This window comes from Bombus vancouverensis, chromosome 12 (assembly GCF_051014615.1).
Source record: "Bombus vancouverensis nearcticus chromosome 12, iyBomVanc1_principal, whole genome shotgun sequence".
Lineage (NCBI taxonomy): Eukaryota > Metazoa > Arthropoda > Insecta > Hymenoptera > Apidae > Bombus > Bombus vancouverensis.
Window position 1 is genome coordinate 7,185,966 of NC_134922.1, and position 17,779 is coordinate 7,203,744.

Consider the following 17,779-nt stretch of genomic DNA (forward strand, 5'->3'; position numbering starts at 1 on the left):
TGTCAGTAAAACAACGTTTATCTGGAAGTTAATGAATAAAGAATCTTGAACTATGAGATAAGAATGCATGGAATATTTAATGTTACAATGATACAATAGTTAATTTTAGTATCTTGTTTCTAATTGTCTGTTTCGTATTAGTGAAATATACTTAAATATGTAAATTCATACTCATAATTTTATTAACATATTTTATATTATTATGTTGAAGAATTTCTGCATTTGCAATATCCTGTTTAAAGTAAAAAAATATATTTATTCTTTTATGTACAAAAAATTGAAGTATGTAGTATTTACAAGTACCTTATTTCTGCAATAGCATGTAAGTAACCCAATGTAAATGTATGTAAATATAAAATCTTCCAAAACTTTTCGATTTTCAACGAACTGTTAAGTTGTCCACGACATTGTATCAACGATGTTTAATTTTTATTACTGTAATTGCTAAAAATGATGTCCATATCTAACAGAGATAACATTTCGTCGTCAGAGTCATTTTCGGTATCGCGAGATATATCACACATAGATTTTGAAGTTCCGAGAAGCTCTTTTTCTGCCAACTTATCAGGTATTTTCGGTGAATCTAATGTAGCTGTAGATGCAGAATTTTCTGGAAGTGTTAGTGTATCAGCATTTTTAAACTGCAGTAATTTAGATCGTATAAAAGGAGAAGAACGTTCCACTTCTTTATGACAAGCTGAAGAAACAGTTTTTTCTGGGCATTTATCAATACCTATTTTTTCAAACAACATATCATTTAATTTGTCAGACTCAGTTCGTTTAAGAGAGGTATTTGCTGCTGTTGAATGCTCAGCATTTGTTTGTAAAATTTTGAAATTACGAGAAAAGAATTTTTTCTCATTTATATCTGGAGTAGATCTTTTCAAAGATCTTAATAAATCTTTAGCTCTTTCTATATCATCATTCTGTATGTTATCCTTTTGTTTTGTTAGTGACAGTTTAGATTTTTGTTTCTTACTTTCTTCCTTTGCATGCTCTAAATTTTTAGACATTGAAGTATTAAAATTCTTTTCAATTTGTGTGTCTGTAATTTTATTGAAAGACACTGAAAAAGATACATCAGTGTCAAAATCCATTGGTTCGTCTGTATTTTCGTCTATTTCGCTCGAATTTGTAGAGAAACTTGAATCTTTTTTAGTAACACTTTCTATATTCTTTCTGAAATATATTGGCTTTTTATTATTACTATTGTTTTTCTCAATAAACTGACTATCACCTTTTGATGGGTGTGCCTCCAAAGCTGTTGCAGAAATGCAATTTGCTTTCTCTTTTCCTTCTGTCTTCATTCTACCATCTGAAATATTTCCAAAAATTGCTTCCATGTACTCTGTACGTTCTATTGTGCCTTTGCTAGTATAAATTGCTAACAAACTGGAGGGTGAAATTAGAATTTGATATTTATTCAAAACAAAAGTTCCAGAAGTTCTTAAAAGGCCTACATCATGTAATAGTACAACAACATTAGGTTCTAACAAATCAGGATATTTAAGTGGTATATCTTTATGTACAATTCCATGAATTTTATCCGTGAAATCTTTCAAAACAATAGGGGGATTATCATGACTATAGTCTATATGTTCTATTATTCCTGCCAAAAATTCAACTTTTGTACTATTGAAACCATTCATATTTGCTATTTGTTTAGTAGTAGCAATATCATGACCTTTCAGAAAATTATCTGGTAAATCACCCAACATTAATTGCCAAGGACCTTCTGTAAATAGATTTTTTGTATTTTGAGAACAATATTCAGATAGATTACTTGAATCAGTCTCTTTTGTTGTCATCTCACTTTCTTCCAAACTATTAAAATATGAAATACATGATATATTAGTGTCTATATCATCTGGTAATAACCCAGCTGGACCAGGAAATTTTCTGATTAATGTCATCTTCTTATTAGACTCTATTTGTGGTTTAAATATAGGTAAATAGTTTTTTGTAATATCATTTTTGGCTTGTATATTGTCTATAGGGTTCTGCTTTAACACATTACACAGTAACTGTTTCTTTGAATTCTCAAACAAAGGTGGTTTAAAATTATCATTACTTGATCTATTTTCAATTTTAGAAATAGTCTTAGAGATTTGACATTTTTTTTCATTATTGAATACTGTATTTTCTAACTTTTCATTAATTTTTGGTACAGCTTTTTTTAACTCTAAATTCTTTGTATTATTTTCTATCACTTTATCCTGTATATTTTTGTTTTTGAGTATTCCAAGTACTAAATTTTTCCTAGGTAATTGATTATTTTTACAGCTTTGTACTTGATTCACAGAGGTGTTTGATGAAGTACTATCACATAAATTTTTCAAATCACTGAACGCATTTTTAAATTCATTCTTATTAAATATTTCAAGAATTAAATTCTTTCTTGAGTCTTTATTTTCATCACTTTTCTCTGTACTTTTATTTGTGGTACTTTCTTTCCATGATACATCATGGTTAAATGAAAAAATTGAATCATCATTTATATCTATTTTACGTTTTTTAGGTTCACTTTCTTGGTTATCCTTTTGAGAATAATAATTATTTACTTTCTCATCTACGTCATTCAAGAAATCCTAAAAATATACATTAAAAGATTATTTGTGTAATTACTTCGTTGGTATCTCATAAGGACAAATATTTTATTTAGAATATTTTTTACAATTATTTCACAAAACTTATAAAATTTGACACAAAAAATGCTTTTAATTTACCTGATCAAGATCCCAATCATCACTCTCAAACATTTTTCTCAAGCATCAGTTTTGCTTTAATATATTTTTAATTTATAGAACATTTGTCTTTTCAATAATTAGTAACATATATATATTAGTTTGTATCGACACGTGTAAAATGTCAAATATTTGAATCATTGACTATGTAATAATGAAGATGTTGAATTTTCGATAAATTTGATTAAAATGGCAACCGTATGGGCGGGTATTTTGAATGGAAATACATTTAGTTACTGAATTTATGCAAAATGGAAAATAATATACCACAATTACAATATATATTAATTTATTATTATTATTATTTATTATCCATTATGAATAACATATGCATATAATATACATAACACGCTTATGCAAGGGTTAAATTTTTACTGGTTAAATTTTTAAGGGTTGATTTTTACTCTGTATACAACATAGCTTTTGCTACATTATCTGCTGTTTCTTTGTCAATCAATTTTTCAGCAATAACTAAGCCAAAAGCAAATGCAGTTGCTGGGCCTCTGCTAGTAATCAAATTGCCTAAAATTTATATAAATAAAATATTTGTTGCATAACAAGTAGAACTTTATGAATAGATGCATACCATCAGTTACAACTTTATCTTCCAAATATTTATAATAATCTGTCAATTGATCTTTCATTGCAGGATATGATGTGACTTGTTTTCCTTTTGCAATACCATGAGCCTTTAATGCAGTTGGTGCAGCACAAATAGCAGCAATAAGTCTGTTTTCTTGTTCTTGTTGTTGTAGCAACTTTCCTACTTCTGCAGACTATACGAAGCAAAGAAAAGATAATTAATATATGTTCAAACATAAACATTAATTTTACTTACATCTGCAAATGCCTTTGAACCACCTAAACCGCCAGGCAATATTACAACATCATATTTTTGATTAACTGCATCTTGAAGTTTTGCATCAACACATATTTTCACATCACGGCTGCATTTGACACATGAGCTCTCAGTAAGACCAGCAATAGTAACATCAACCTAAAAATACAATTTTTAGTAACAAAAGATTGCATAGAGTTTCTTTCACAAATAATGATCTATAACTTAAATTAATATCTCATGTACTGACATTAATGAGAAAAATGTTATTTTTTATTAAGTACTATATTTAACAGAAAATTTGCGTGTTAAAATCTAAAACGCAAATATGTAGTTTAAGGTTATATGTAATAAAAAAACATACTCCAGCTCGACGTAAGACATCCGTTGTTATTACGGCTTCCATTTCTTCAGAGCCATCAGCTATTAACAAAAGTGCTGACTTTTTACCCATGTTTGCAGTATATTTTATTTTATTCAATAGAATTATCGGAAATTTGCAATTCGATCGTACAAAATGTGAAAGAGCACAGCACAATACTGACATGTATAACTAGATGTTGATAATGAGAGAAGGGATCATTGGCGCTATTGGTACTCTATTGTTAAATATAATAGTCTAATTTTAAATAAACTTTCTCATTGTTATATTTTTTCTATTTCAAAGGTAGTAAAAAGATAGTACAAAATGAAAATCATTTCTGTAAATAATTTCTTTATATTTAAATTTCTATAACTAAATGATAATTTGTTTTATAAAATGTAGGAAAGTATTGTTTCATTTTTATTAATAATGTTACACAGGGAAAAAAATACAACAGTCAGTTCAGCTAATTACATATTTATCTATTTTACAAGTAGTGAAAAGATACTACAAAATTAAACCTAAAAAGAAGCATTTCTTCAAATTTCCCATAAATACATAAAAATACGCAGTCTACTTATAACCCATAACCTGTAACGTTGAATTCTTTAATATTATTAATTATCAAATAATTATATAAGACGTGAGAGGCCTAAGGTCATATTTAAAAAAATCTACATCTAACATTTGTAATTTTTAACATTAAAAAAATTGTCTTCGAAAGATTTCAAATCGTCCATTCAGATTAAGTTTTCTTTACATATATTAAATATTCCTTCAATTTTTTGTGATATAATTCTCTATTCTCTGTGATAGAACAGAATACAATAATTTTTCAAATTTTTAAATTGCCACCGAAAAAGTATTGTGAAAAGGAAACGAAGGAATACGCGGAATCGGAACGCACCCCCACAGAAGAAAAACGAAACAAAACGCAGTACAAGATGGCTGCGTTTGGGTGTTGTGGCTACTGACTTGTGTAAGATTATTCTGTAGTGCTCGATGGTTAATTAGTAGTGAATCTTAAAATATTTATCGGCTATTCATCGGTGTGAATCGCAGTTGTGTATAACGCTTACGTGTGGAAGGAATTTGCGTTAGGGGAAACAATGCAAGCACGTCGTTGAAACATTAATCGCGGGTGAGTTTGCCTTGAAATTTTATGGCTTTTCACTTTATTTTAACGATTCTCCCGGAAGTCCGGCAGGACGAGGTGCGATGTGACGAAAAATTCTATCACGTAACCTATAATCTATGGAAACGGGATTCGATAATTAACTTACCGCTCGAACACGGTGTTCCTGCTCCTTTTTCGTATTTTCTGCATATATGACGAAATTGTGTAAATAGTTGGTTTTTTTCTCTCTGTATTCTCACATTGCACGTCGATGAGTCAATGAAAAATTTTACAATGTCCATCGCTCCTTGGCACGCTTCAATCGCGTTACGATGACGATAAAGCGTCTCGATTTTATATGTAAAACTCATTTATGCCAACTATACCGCTTTCACCGTGACTCAAGACCACTTAAAGAAAGTAGAGATATATATTGTAATTGCTAGTGTGTTAAGATGGGTTATTGAAAGAGGATTTGGTTTCCTTTTTGTAAATCATGAGATTGTGAACATACGGCTTTTTTTCACTATTGCATACATGAGACGGTTGATTTTTTCAGGATTTTGTTCATGTATATATACACACACACATACATATGTATATGTACTTTCATTAATTTCAATTGCGTTGCATAAATTTATACTTTGTTCAGGTGTTGATAAAACAAGCCGTTGGATGTAATTTTTCAAATAAACATTTGGTAGTTATATTTTATTCCTTTTGTAGGGTGCTTTCCATATTGATATCTTGTAGTTCAGAAATATTTTAGTTGTACTTGAGACAAGAAATGGTAGAGCCATTAGGGAGCAGAACATACATAGGATAAGGTGCTTCAAAAGAAAATGACAAATGATGTTATAAAAACTTACTTATATCTTTAAGGTATTATTTGCATAATGTAGCTATTACTTTGAGGAAAATAAAATATAATGCCATAATAACTGACATCATAATAGAAAAAAGGGTCATTAATTAAAAAAAAAAAAGAGGAAGCATGTTAGCAGTACTTTTTCTTAAACAGTTATTATAAATATACTGATAGAATGACTATATAGTTCAGGGGGTGGATGATAGGAATTTACTGAAAATCCAAGATAGAAGCCACTTGAAACACTGGAGAAAGACGGTGGAGCTTCGGAGGAGGAGGAGATGTCTGCCGGCACCCAGGGCGAGATTCGGGTTGGCCCTTCGCACCAGGTTTGCCATATACCTTGAAAACCTTTTTTGCTACTTAGCTATATTGCACAATGTACCTAACTCAAGGCTTGTTCTCCTGAAATGTGTATTCTGAATGTATAGATAAGGCAGAGTTCATCATTGAAGCACCAGGTAATTGTGACACCATTTTTTTCACAATACCTAATATGTTCAATGGTAATTGCTCCTCATTTATGTATTTCACTCTTCCCTTATATGTAACTAAAATTAGGGTGATATTCAAGTCATTTGTTACCTACATTGTCAGGTATGTGTATATTCAAGAGTTGTTGAAGGACTTATAGTTTTAAACAACTTTGTATGAAACAGAGATGTTTGAAACTGTGTTATTAGTAACAATATGTACGTATTAATTGATAATATGTGTGAATTAAATAAGCAAAAGAAGTAATTTTTAAGCTAATAGTTATTCGTGAATGTAAGAAATGTTTACTTTATAGATTGAAAATTTTGTTTTTTATAATAGATTATCATATGTATATCAGGTGTCATTAATAATTCATAAACATTGTTTATGCATACTATAAATATTTTAGTACCCAATTAGTTTACATATCTTTAGAAAAAACTAAAAATGAAGATATACTTGCGTAGTTCTTATAAGAATGTATAATTATTTTGCAATGCTATTCAGTGTAGTCAACATATTATTTTCAAGAATTGTTAAAGTGCATGGCGTGTACTTAGTTACAGGTTTAGAATAATTGAAACACCAGTGTTTTCTTAGTGCTTGAAATTCATATTCATAGGAAGAATTTTCATTCAGAAGTTGCGGTCTTAATATCTATCTTATATTTATACACATTGAAAGAAAAAATTGTAGAGTTGAACATTATATGGCACAAATACCTACCTATTCCTTATACAGCTTTGTTGTATGCCGATGGTTCAAATAACAATGATAGTTATTCTTTAAGTCACAATTATAATTTTTTACTTGCTTAACAGTACAGCCACAACACTTAAATCACATCGCAAGTATTATCCCTGAGTTTGCTACTGTTGTTGGAAGACCCTAAATATGATGAAAGTTATTATGACAGAGCATTCTAACAATAATATTATAGGATAATATTGTATAAGTGTAAGATTATATTTATAGTGGTTTTCAGTCACGGTGAAATTATAAAATATTTTATTTTTATGTAATAACCCATTGGTTACTTGAACCATCTACGAAATATTAAAGTTAGGAACTTTGTGAAGAAGTATTTAGTCGCAGAATAATCATTTTATCACAATTTCTTCTCATCTTGTAAATGTCATCTTGTTACATTTGTTTGTGAAATAATTGTTTTTCATTCGTTAGCTATGATTTTCTCAATTCATGTTCATCTGCTCACATTAGAAAATATGTTACAGTGAATGTGTTTTTTGTTCGAGTGGAGATTAACTTGTAGCTTTAATTTATATACACATGAACATGACTAATTGTTGTTAAATGGTACCAAGTCTCAACACGTGTATATAATAATTATATGTTATCTTTTTAACTTGTCTTGTTTCTCATGCTTATATATATACGTATATTTATAATCATTAGTTTGTACACAAATATAAAAGTACTCACGCTACTTCTCGTACCAGTATTGTAACAAACGGAACAGAATGGAAAAAAATTATACTGGCTCGTGTAGTTTCGAAAAGCAAGCCAGAGTATAGGTGCGTACAACTAACTCGCTTTGGCATTGGTGCTAACCACGCACAATCCCGAATTTTGGGTACAGGAATTGGTTTCTTGTCAGGCCCGTTTGCCTGAGTATCGGCCGGGTATACCTCCTGGAGAGCTGCTTCCTGATCCAGAGTTTTCTAAAGAACGAGAGGAGCTAAGATGGATTCCAGCTATGGCATTGGACGGGGATCTTCTGATGTACTTAAGGGCAGCTCGATCTATGGCTGCGTTTGCTGGTATGTGTGATGGAGGATCCCCGGATGACGGTTGTGTGGCTGCTTCCCGTGACGACACGACTATCAATGCTCTGGATATCTTGCACGACTCTGGCTATGATCCAGGAAGAGCATTGCAAGCTTTGGTTAAATGTCCTGTACCTAAAGGCATCGATAAAAAGTGGTCTGAGGAGGAAACTGTAAGTAGAAGTGACACAATCTGGAAAATTGATTAAGTAGTTTCTTTATCGTGATTGTACGTATGTGATCTCATAATTGGAAAGGAAAGATCAGACTTCCATTTAATTGGTCATCGATCTGTCCTATAGAAACGCTTCGTCAAAGGACTTCGGCAATTTGGAAAAAATTTCTCAAGAATCAGAAAGGATCTCTTACCTCATAAAGACACGGTAATGAAATTTGAGAGAAAGTAAAGTGAGACTCGAGAGAATAGGTAGCAAAGCTTCTTTCTTCCTTTACTTTTAGCCGGAATTGGTTGAATTCTACTATTTATGGAAGAAAACACCTGGAGCGAATAATAACCGACCTCATCGAAGAAGACGACAGGGTTCGCTTAGGAGAATTCGTAACACGCGAAACTCGCGTGCTGGCACTCCCAAAGAAGAGGTGCCAACTCCACCCAAAGATACTCCACCAGCTAACGTCAATCAGAAGGAGCCTGTCTCAGAACCGGAAACTGTACCTGTTGGGACACCTGCAAGCAATAATCCTGGTGGGGAAATTAGTTCCGTAACAGAAGACGATAACTCGGAAGAGGATAGTGATTCCAGAGACACAAACACTAACGGAGCAACGCATTCGTGTCAACATTGTTTTTCGACTAATTCGAAGGATTATCAGGTAGCTGGCAAGGACAGGTTATTGCTTTGTACGGAATGCAGGACACATTTGAAGAAGACCGGAGAACTACCGCCTGCGCCACCATATCTGTTCCGCCCTGTGCCTGCGGAATCACCAGATAGCCCAGGGAGAATGCGTACAAGAAACAAGGCTAAGGAAACGCCTAGACCTGCAAGACCACGACGTACAGGAGGAACGGATACCCCTGATCAGGAAAAGCAGCAGCAACAGCAACAGACGCCAGACAAGAATAAGAAAAAATCGAGTAAGCCAGAGACGCCGAAGAAAGGTCAAAAACGACCTCAGACGGATGAAGTGGACGAGGACAAAGAGTCTCAGAAGCGAAAACGTCCTGGTGAACGTCCTGAGAGTCCCTCGGAGTCTCTCACGACCGATAGCAACTCTCTCATGGATGAACCTGAAAGGGAAGGAGAAGGTGATACGAATGAAAATCAACCTACTCCTGTTACAGTGCCAACTGAAGAGCCTGTTAGTCCAGCAGTAACCACACCGGAAGAGCCTTCTGAACCAACTCCAGTTTCTACCCCCGTACCAACGCCTATACAGACTTTACCAATTTCTGTTCCTGTTATCCACACTTTGGAAAAGAAACCGTTATTGGAAGAATCAGTAGAAACGAAGGATCAAATAGAAGATGTTCCTTTAGCTATGAATCAGCCATTAAAGTTGGAACCTATGCCAATAGAACCAGCCATGTCACCATCTAACGAAGATATGAAGGAGCCCGAACAGCAGCTGAATTTGACCACGTCGCAGTCGTTAAATATGAACGATATGAGTCAAAATATGCCACGTAATTTGTCACAGTCGATGCAGAACAGTGGCATTTGTGCTTCGACTGGTTCGCAGAGCATGCAGAACTCGCAGATCATGTCTCCAACGCACCAAGGACTGCCACTTAATATGCAGTACACACCCAATGTTCCTCCTGTTCAGAATGTGCCGCAAAATTTATCACAGAGTATGCAGATGCCGCCGAACATACCGCAGAATATGTCAAATGCGCAAAACATGGGACCAACGCAAAACCTTCGAGCACACGGTGAGAACCTGTCAAGTACGCAAAATATGCCTCAAAGCATACCGGGACCACCATTGAACCTCAATATCTCGCAAAGCATACCAACGAACATGACGCAGATGCCTCAGATGCCGAGTTCGCCACAACCACTTGGCTTAACCGTCATGTCTTCTGAAAACAGAATGTCCGAAAGAATTTCCGACGACAGACTACCTCCGGAACGGATTAGAGATAGTAGGATACCTGATAGAATACCAGAGAGGATACCAGAAAGACCAGAAAATAACGAGCCTGAGAGGAACGAATCAAATAATCTGTTCCAACCCATTCAGTCAAGTGGAATGTTATCCATGGAGAAACCGTCGCCGATGTACAATTTAGCTGGAACGCCACCGATGGAGCCTCAAAATTTGAAGATCAAGCAAGAGATTATTCCTCCTGAACCAGATCCGCTTCAAAGTTTAAAGGAAGTTAAAGTTCCTGGTTTTCAGTCTGGTTTTCCTGGTCCGAGTTTGGAGAATATTAAAAAAGATCCAGATAGTTCCAGCAAACCACCAACACCTAGCAAGCACTCCATACCAAGCAGTCAGCCTGTTCCTCAAATACAATCTGTGGCAGCTTCCCCAACGCCGACTCTTCCACCACCACCTACGTCTATTCCACAGCCTGTGATGCATCCAGCCCAGCAACCAAGTCCTCATATGGCTCATCCATTCCACCCACACCATCCTTTGATGCATCACTCATTATTTACCGCCATGCATCCGTATCATCCTCATGCTTACCCAGGTTATGCTCCAGTTGGTGCTTATCCCTCGTTTCCACCATATCCTTACGGTGTTCCCCATGCAATCCCTCCTCCATCCCCACAAAGGAGTCAAGAAAGTACAACTATGATGACGGCACATCATTCAAGCACGAGTTCCAGTGTGACAACGAGAGAAGAAGGAGAGAATCTCATCGCGACGCATCATCACTCTTCTACAATGCATCAAGCCACGGCTCTGCATCACGACAAACTGTTGACCATCTCCTCTCACAGTTCTCATAGTCATTCTTCGTCCCATAGCTCACATAATACTCAACGTAAACCATCGCTAGTTCCAACCACATGTCTGACATCCAGTAGCTCAGCGCATCATCACCATAGACCGCCGCAATCTCAGCCTCCAGTCGCTCCTGAACCTAAAATAGAACCTGACCTCGTAGAACAAGAACAAGAAGAACCCCCAAGCCCACGAGGCCCATCTCCAGAGCCTCGAATTGAAGATTCTGAATGTCACAGATCACAATCCGCCATATTTCTACGACATTGGAACCGAGGCGAGAACAACTCTTGCACTAGAACAGATCTAATGTTCAAACCTGTCCCAGATTCAAAGTTAGCAAGAAAGAGAGAGGAAAGATCGCGGAAGCAAGCTGAGAGGGAAAGAGAAGAACGTGATAGAGCTGCGGCGCAACAAGCTAGGAAAATGACCACGCCTGAGAAGCAGCCAGAAACGTGTAAGCCGCCTAGTCGTGGGCCTCTTGAGCCTGTCGTGTCTCCGTATGACAGATATGCTGCAAGACCAGGATCCTACGCTGATACTCCTGCTTTGAGACAGTTGTCCGAATACGCTCGACCACATGCTGCATTTTCACCTGCTAGACATCCTGCGCCACCAGATCCGATGTTACATTACATGTATAGTCCTGCTGCTCGAGAACGCTTAGAACTAGAACATTTAGAACGTGAGAAGAGAGAACGAGAAATAAGAGAATTACGCGAACGAGAATTAAACGATCGATTAAAAGAGGAGCTTCTGAAGGGAACGCCTAGACCTATGCCAGCGCCAGTGGATCCACATTGGTTGGAAATTCATCGACGTTACGCGGCCGCTGGACTCGCTCCTGGACCGTCAGGACCTCCTCAGGCTCTCCACCAATTCAGTCTTTATGGAGCACCGCCTGGGCCCAGTCAGTTGGAAAGAGAACGTTTAGAAAGACTAGGTAACGTTAACTCTCTACCAGTAAGGGTCTACCATTCCCCTCGAAATGCGTATCTTTCTTCTCGCATATTGGACTGAACGCAAAATTAACTATGGATGAGTGATTTTAGGCTTTCATGGCCCGGGTTGCTGCTGATCAGGATTTCAGATGTAAGCTGTGACTTTTCAAAACGTTGTTCCAGTATTCTTAGCTGCATTGCAGCTGACTTTATCATGTCAAGTACAAATTTGAATAGATGATTACAAGTTAGAGTTCATAATCATTTACCACATTAAGGTTATGGTGTTAAATTTCTGATGCAATTAGCTACAATACGGACAAGAAGTCAGAACAACTTTTCAAAAGAATACATTTTATATCCGAAAACCTCGAACAGCGATTATGATTTTGATTTGATTGAGAAAATTGGCGAGATTCGACCGAGTTAAGAATCTAAATCAGCGTTGTCCAAATTACAATCCCAAGACTCATGGAGCTTATATTCTAATGCCATAGATATATGATTATTCTGTTGTAAAAGCGAAACAAAATTATTAAAATGACTTCATTCGGTGGACAACGTTAATTTAGAGATAAAGCGAGATAATGATTGTTTTCGAATGTTAGCTGCTTCTTGTGTTTGTTATATAATTACCAAATGATCAAGTAATGATGTAAGACGCAGCTATCGGTCGAAGATCTGACAGAAGAGTGCCGCAAAAAAAATCAAAAAAGAATTCATTGTCGGGAGAACTACTACGTAGCTGGTTAGAATTAAAAGTACGACTGGGACAGTATGTTTGATCGAGGCGCTGTCGGGTTTAGGGATACCGACTGCAGCCGGCGGGGGGCCAGCGGGTGCAGGGGCTGGCCATCCCGTAGCGGCTCATCACCACGGCCAGCTGGACGAGCGACTGGCTCTAGCTGCTGACCCGATGGTCCGGTTGCAGATGGCTGGCATTTCGCCCGAGTATCATGCTCACACTCACGCGCATACGCATGCGCATACGCACTTACACTTACATCCGGGACAGCAGCAGGCCCAGCAACAGGCTCAGCAACAGCAGGAAGCGGCTGCGGCTGCAGCTGGATTCCCCCTGCCTGGTAGGTCCTATAAATCAGGATGTTTGAGTACGCTCCCGCACGATGATCGCTCCTTTCACCGACTATCTCTATAATCTTAGAAGCAACAAGGATTTCTTTTATAACATATGCCACATGTGTATAAATATATCACGATTTTACTTTTGCCCATAAGAGCATAGATATTAGACTTTCTTGATCTTGATTAAATTTGATAAGTAGATTGCGGATATTTATGCATTTATAGGGAATTTAAAGATGTACAGACTTAATATAGAAATATGTATAAAGAATATTCATATTTATATTTATATCATATATTCTATTTCACTTTATATTTTATATATATTATATTTAGAAAGTGGGACAAATTTTTGCATAAGTTCCATTTCTTTAGTTGTGTTCATAACGATATGAATTTGTATAAACATCTCCAGTCTACTGAGAACATTTCTATAATTTGAAAACGTTTACGAGCGATTAGTTCTACAATTGTAATTTAATTTTGTATTGATACAATTGAAAATGTAAAATCAAGCGTAAATTAACATATAAGAATCACGTATATTCAATTTTTAAAGTAAGATCGTAAAGTTAGGAGATAATCTTATTAGGTGTATTTTTTGAGTAGTAAGATTTCTCTGAATCTTTATTTTTCTTTTTTGTAAGATAACGAGTCCGTGATCGGTAAAGCGGTCAATTGCGTGTAAGCGTACTGTAACGTGCTTTTCACCTAATCAATTTAATATCAGTCACTCTAACTTAAATGGAAAGCATTCTAACTGCCACCAACAGCTTATATTTTTCATAAAGAAAAAGACAACAAAAAAATAGAGAGAAATACAAATTTTTCTCTGCGGCAAAAATTTTTTTTGCATTTTTCTGTCGCTTTTCTCGCTATGCCATATTATATTAACTTGAAACCAGAGCTTTTCGATCATCGCGCGCAGTTTCTGGGTGAAGGTACGATTCATCAATAAAGATTCTATGAGTTTTTAATAGCGTGAATTACCTTTAAGTAAACTGCAATGATTGTGTGTGTGGTACGTGCGTGAATGGGAGTGACACAATGTGTCTGTACTGCACAAACATTTATGATATTTATTATCCATTTATGACAATACTCTTTTAAAAGCTGCACATTACTTGCATAATTTATCAACATTACAGCAACATAACGTCTATATGTTTTTATTATCATATCATCCTATTATAACATCTTATTAATGTCATTATATAAATCTATCCAAAATCAACTGATCGTTCAGGATCGTTTAAGAGTAATCATGCAAGTGTAGCATTTTTATTAGTCCTTGGAGTATGAAAGGTGATATTTTGATCTTACAAAATAATTTTGTATTAAATTTGTTTTTATTATATATTACCTGGAAATTAATTTTAAAATTTACTAATTAATTTACTTCTTATTGATATTTTCATCTATGCTAGATCGTAAAGGTACGTCTGTGTAATATTTCAAGGATTGAATGCAAGATGAAGAAATAAAAGTTGATCCTGTTCTGGGCGAACAGTTAATTTTGGACAGGGAATAAAGAAAGAAGAAAGTTGTTACAGTGCAGCGGCATACGAAACCAAAAATATCGTCCAACAAATCTCACGCTTCATCATGCATGCCCGTCTATCTATAAGTTTTCTCAAGGCTTTATTTATCTTATGAAGGCAACACGATCGTCTTTTACAATTTACTAATGTTTTCTATCTGTACAGCGGCAGCTGGTGCAAATTATCCTCGACCAGGCTTAATGCCCCGTGACCCAGCACTGGCTCTTCATCCCGCGGAACTTCTTGGAAGACCGTACGCGGATATGGCGGCGCATCACGAGCAATTACAACGTCATCTAATGATGGAACGCGATCGATTCCCTCCTCATGCATCGCTTGTTGCACACCACGAGGAATATCTAAGGTTCGTCCTTTGAAATCCATAACAAAGCTATACAATTATACGTATGCTTGATTAAGACGACCAGTGGTATCGGACTAACAAAGGGTGTTTTTTAGACAACAGCGCGAGCGTGAGCTTAAAGTTCGCGCACTGGAAGAAGCTGCACGTGGATCACGCCCTTAAGTGTAATTGTATTTATATATTCTAATGATTATCCTTTATAATTAGGGACGCGACGGTCCTCGTTAGAAACAATTAACGAGTACTCGTCAGGCGGTGATCGAGCACAAGACGTCATGCTTTGCAATTGAGAAAAAAAGAGATAAGAAAAAAGGTGCAAGGATAAACAAAAAAAAATAGAAACGATCTGCTCAAGATCGCTGACCTTACGTTTATGATCAAAAATTATTTTTGCGGTTTTTCTTTAAAGTTAAGTAACTAACGAGAATATAAAAACGTAAGGATTGTTACGACGTGTAACTTTTTAGTGTAAATATGACACGATTTAAAGGATAGAGCTGGATTTATCTAGCACTATGGAGGATTAAAATTTATATATATATAAATATCTGTATATATATAAATATATATATATATTTATAGAAATATAAATATAAAATATATATATATATATAAATATATATATATTTATATATATACATATATATAGCGACCGCTTGACGTGTAAATTTGTTTGAAATTTCTATATATATTATATATATTATCGAAACCACGATATTACCATATGCTCAAACGAGATTCATTTCCGTTTGATTTCATTTCTCACAGCGGTAATAATGCCAAAGTGTTCAGAAGAGAAGTGGTTCACCGTGTTTCTTCTTTTTTTGTTCTTTTTAGCTCTTTCGTGCTTACGTGCAGGGAAGTAAATCGTTGTCCGTTTATTTTACAATTTACAACACTCGATTATGTACCGACGAACACAAATCGTGTTTTTGAGACGAATAATAATTTTATAATCTTTAGAGTATGTTCCCAAACATGTTAACTGTCTGTGCATCATGAAACAATTCATAAATGATTTTCTCACAGACTTTTCGTGTTTTAGCGTATCATAAGATGTAACTTAAGTTTTAAATAATTATTGTAATTTCTGTGTCGGACAATTTGTATATTTTCTATATGTATCCTTTTAAGATTTTACTCTGAAGACCACGAGCGTTTGATACTAGTTTGATCGAGCGGCTGATTAGTAATTAAAGAACAAAACACAAAAAAATGGTAAAAATGCAAACTTTGTAACGAAGTGACCAAAGTTAAAAAAGTTTGTAGAAAAATGATGTGAGCGAACGCATAATCTTTCATCGTGTGTAATGTTCACAAAAATATTCTGTATGCACTGTGCAGGCACTGGAAATTAATGCGTGTTTTCAATGAAAGAGAAAAGAGTAAATGCTTAAGAAAAATGATTCTTTATTCTGACGAAAATTCGAACATATAAATTTTCTGCTGTATAATTAATTCAGTGTAATGTAGTTATTTAATTAAGTAAAATATTTCATAGGAACATCCAGTTTTATCGTATCTTCTTTTCTCTAATTTCTTCACAAAGAAATATTCGATATCATTTTCAGAATGAAAAAATACGATTCAGGTGTGGAATGACCAATGTACTGTCAATGTCTGCTTGCATTTACGAGACTATAATATATTTTTCCTATGTCACCATACAACTATCTGTGAGAGAATTATATACATTTGCGTTAATACAACGTAACCTCAAGCAGACATTTTTTTCTGCATTAATCTGTTACCAGAGAAAATAGGAAAAGTGAATATGTCAAATGGAAAATTTTATCTGATCAGAAGATCAAATCATTGTATAATTTCTTATTACCAGTTTGCCTGTCACTGGATTCCCTGGACAGAAAATAAATGCCTGTCTTATAAAATACACTACTTTTTCGTGTCACAGTAATTTATATCCAACGCTATAATATTCTACGAATTTACAAAAAGGCCAGTCATGAATCAGTCAGAAACTAACATCAGACCTAGCCTAATTAATTTTACACATGGTATTTGTTTTCCTCGCTCTTTCTACCGGTCGTCGGTTGGTTTTTATTGACCGTAATGTGAAACCCAGCCTCCGACCACTTTACGTGGGAGTCATCACATCTATGTATGTTTCTATGTTTGTGTCTGTAGAAGGAAACAAGTGTCACGTTGACCATTCCGAAACTATTTCCTATGTTACAAAAGCGCAAACTGTTGAAAGAATATTAGAAAAAATTATTTTCAAGATACCTCTATATATTAATAAGAAGGTAATCATCAAGAGAATTATTGCTAGTACTTAATAGTTTTGGGGGATGCTTTTAGGATGCTTTTTCAATTTTTTTATATTAATATAGCTATTAGTTTACCTAAACTACTCATTTCTGTATTTTTAACTAGTTAATCAATTCTAATTCTGTAATTTATTTAGTTAACAATTTCTTTTTTTGACTGCTATGCATGATTTGACAAAAATGTTTAATTTCATGTATTTCAATTTTTTAAAAATTGAATACGACCGGTAAATGTTACTTTTTACTATTTATATATACATATTTTGTTATGTTTATATATATTTTCAAAATTATTATTAACGTATTCTGTTTTTACTAGCCAAACATGGTGCAAGTGGCTCGTTCGCCCCTAATCGGATGCACGTGTATTTCACATGTGTATTCTAGTAAAGGGAAGGGGTAGGGTGGGGGTTAACGGCAACGCACATCGGGGAAGAGGGAA

General features: G+C 35.0%; 3 protein-coding genes across 11 annotated transcripts; 1 reads left to right on the forward strand and 2 right to left on the reverse strand.

Annotated features, from left to right (window-relative positions):
* Positions 1-58: 58 nt before the first annotated feature.
* Positions 59-2,891, reverse strand: LOC117155424 (uncharacterized). Of its 2 annotated transcripts, XR_013059826.1 has the most exons (3): positions 2,727-2,891; positions 304-2,588; positions 59-232 (listed from the first exon to the last, which is right to left on the reverse strand). XR_013059826.1 is itself a non-coding variant. In XM_033331345.2 (2 exons), the coding sequence occupies exons 1-2, from the start codon at positions 2,757-2,759 to the stop codon at positions 423-425; spliced, it is 2,199 nt and encodes a 732-aa protein (XP_033187236.1). In that variant the 5' UTR covers positions 2,760-2,891; the 3' UTR covers positions 59-422. The 2 variants fall into 2 exon arrangements, 1 of the variants encoding a protein (XP_033187236.1); XM_033331345.2 differs by having other exon boundaries at positions 59-2,588.
* Positions 2,892-3,016: 125 nt separating this feature from the next.
* Positions 3,017-4,154, reverse strand: LOC117155432 (protein dj-1beta). The gene is made up of 4 exons (XM_033331364.2): positions 3,947-4,154; positions 3,583-3,741; positions 3,331-3,520; positions 3,017-3,266 (listed from the first exon to the last, which is right to left on the reverse strand). Exons 1-4 carry the CDS (start codon positions 4,127-4,129, stop codon positions 3,145-3,147), a joined length of 654 nt encoding a protein of 217 aa, XP_033187255.1. The 5' UTR covers positions 4,130-4,154; the 3' UTR covers positions 3,017-3,144.
* A 710-nt stretch (positions 4,155-4,864) lies between these two features.
* Positions 4,865-17,740, forward strand: LOC117155417 (uncharacterized). 8 transcript variants are annotated; one of them, XM_076623553.1, is made up of 8 exons: positions 4,865-5,087; positions 6,119-6,260; positions 8,009-8,368; positions 8,498-8,578; positions 8,655-12,060; positions 12,865-13,143; positions 14,851-15,049; positions 17,657-17,740. In XM_076623553.1, exons 2-8 carry the CDS (start codon positions 6,213-6,215, stop codon positions 17,688-17,690), a joined length of 4,407 nt encoding a protein of 1,468 aa, XP_076479668.1. In that variant the 5' UTR covers positions 4,865-5,087; positions 6,119-6,212; the 3' UTR covers positions 17,691-17,740. The 8 variants fall into 8 exon arrangements, with proteins under 8 accessions (XP_076479668.1, XP_033187217.1, XP_033187218.1 ...); XM_033331326.2 differs by lacking the exon at positions 17,657-17,740 and adding an exon at positions 15,145-16,945; XM_033331327.2 differs by lacking the exon at positions 17,657-17,740 and adding an exon at positions 15,145-16,945 and having other exon boundaries at positions 8,027-8,368.
* The last annotated feature ends 39 nt before the right edge of the window (positions 17,741-17,779 follow it).

What these genes read in the sequence shown, in the direction of transcription:
- LOC117155424 (XM_033331345.2), bottom strand. Translation starts at nt 2,759, where the DNA reads ATGTTTGAGAGTGATGATTGGGATCTTGATCAG. An exon ending in ATGATTGGGATCTTGATCAG is followed by an intron (nt 2,589 to 2,726) that starts GTAAATTAAAAG and finishes GTATATTTTTAG; the next exon opens with GATTTCTTGAATGACGTAGA.
- LOC117155417 (XM_033331326.2), top strand. Translation starts at nt 6,213, where the DNA reads ATGTCTGCCGGCACCCAGGGCGAGATTCGGGTTGGCCCTTCGCACCAG. An exon ending in GGGTTGGCCCTTCGCACCAG is followed by an intron (nt 6,261 to 8,008) that starts GTTTGCCATATA and finishes TTTTGGGTACAG; the next exon opens with GAATTGGTTTCTTGTCAGGC. An exon ending in AGCTGGATTCCCCCTGCCTG is followed by an intron (nt 13,144 to 14,850) that starts GTAGGTCCTATA and finishes CTATCTGTACAG; the next exon opens with CGGCAGCTGGTGCAAATTAT.
- LOC117155432 (XM_033331364.2), bottom strand. Translation starts at nt 4,129, where the DNA reads ATGTCAGTATTGTGCTGTGCTCTTTCACATTTTGTACGATCGAATTGC. An exon ending in GTTCAAAGGCATTTGCAGAT is followed by an intron (nt 3,521 to 3,582) that starts GTAAGTAAAATT and finishes TGCTTCGTATAG; the next exon opens with TCTGCAGAAGTAGGAAAGTT. An exon ending in AGATAAAGTTGTAACTGATG is followed by an intron (nt 3,267 to 3,330) that starts GTATGCATCTAT and finishes TATAAATTTTAG; the next exon opens with GCAATTTGATTACTAGCAGA.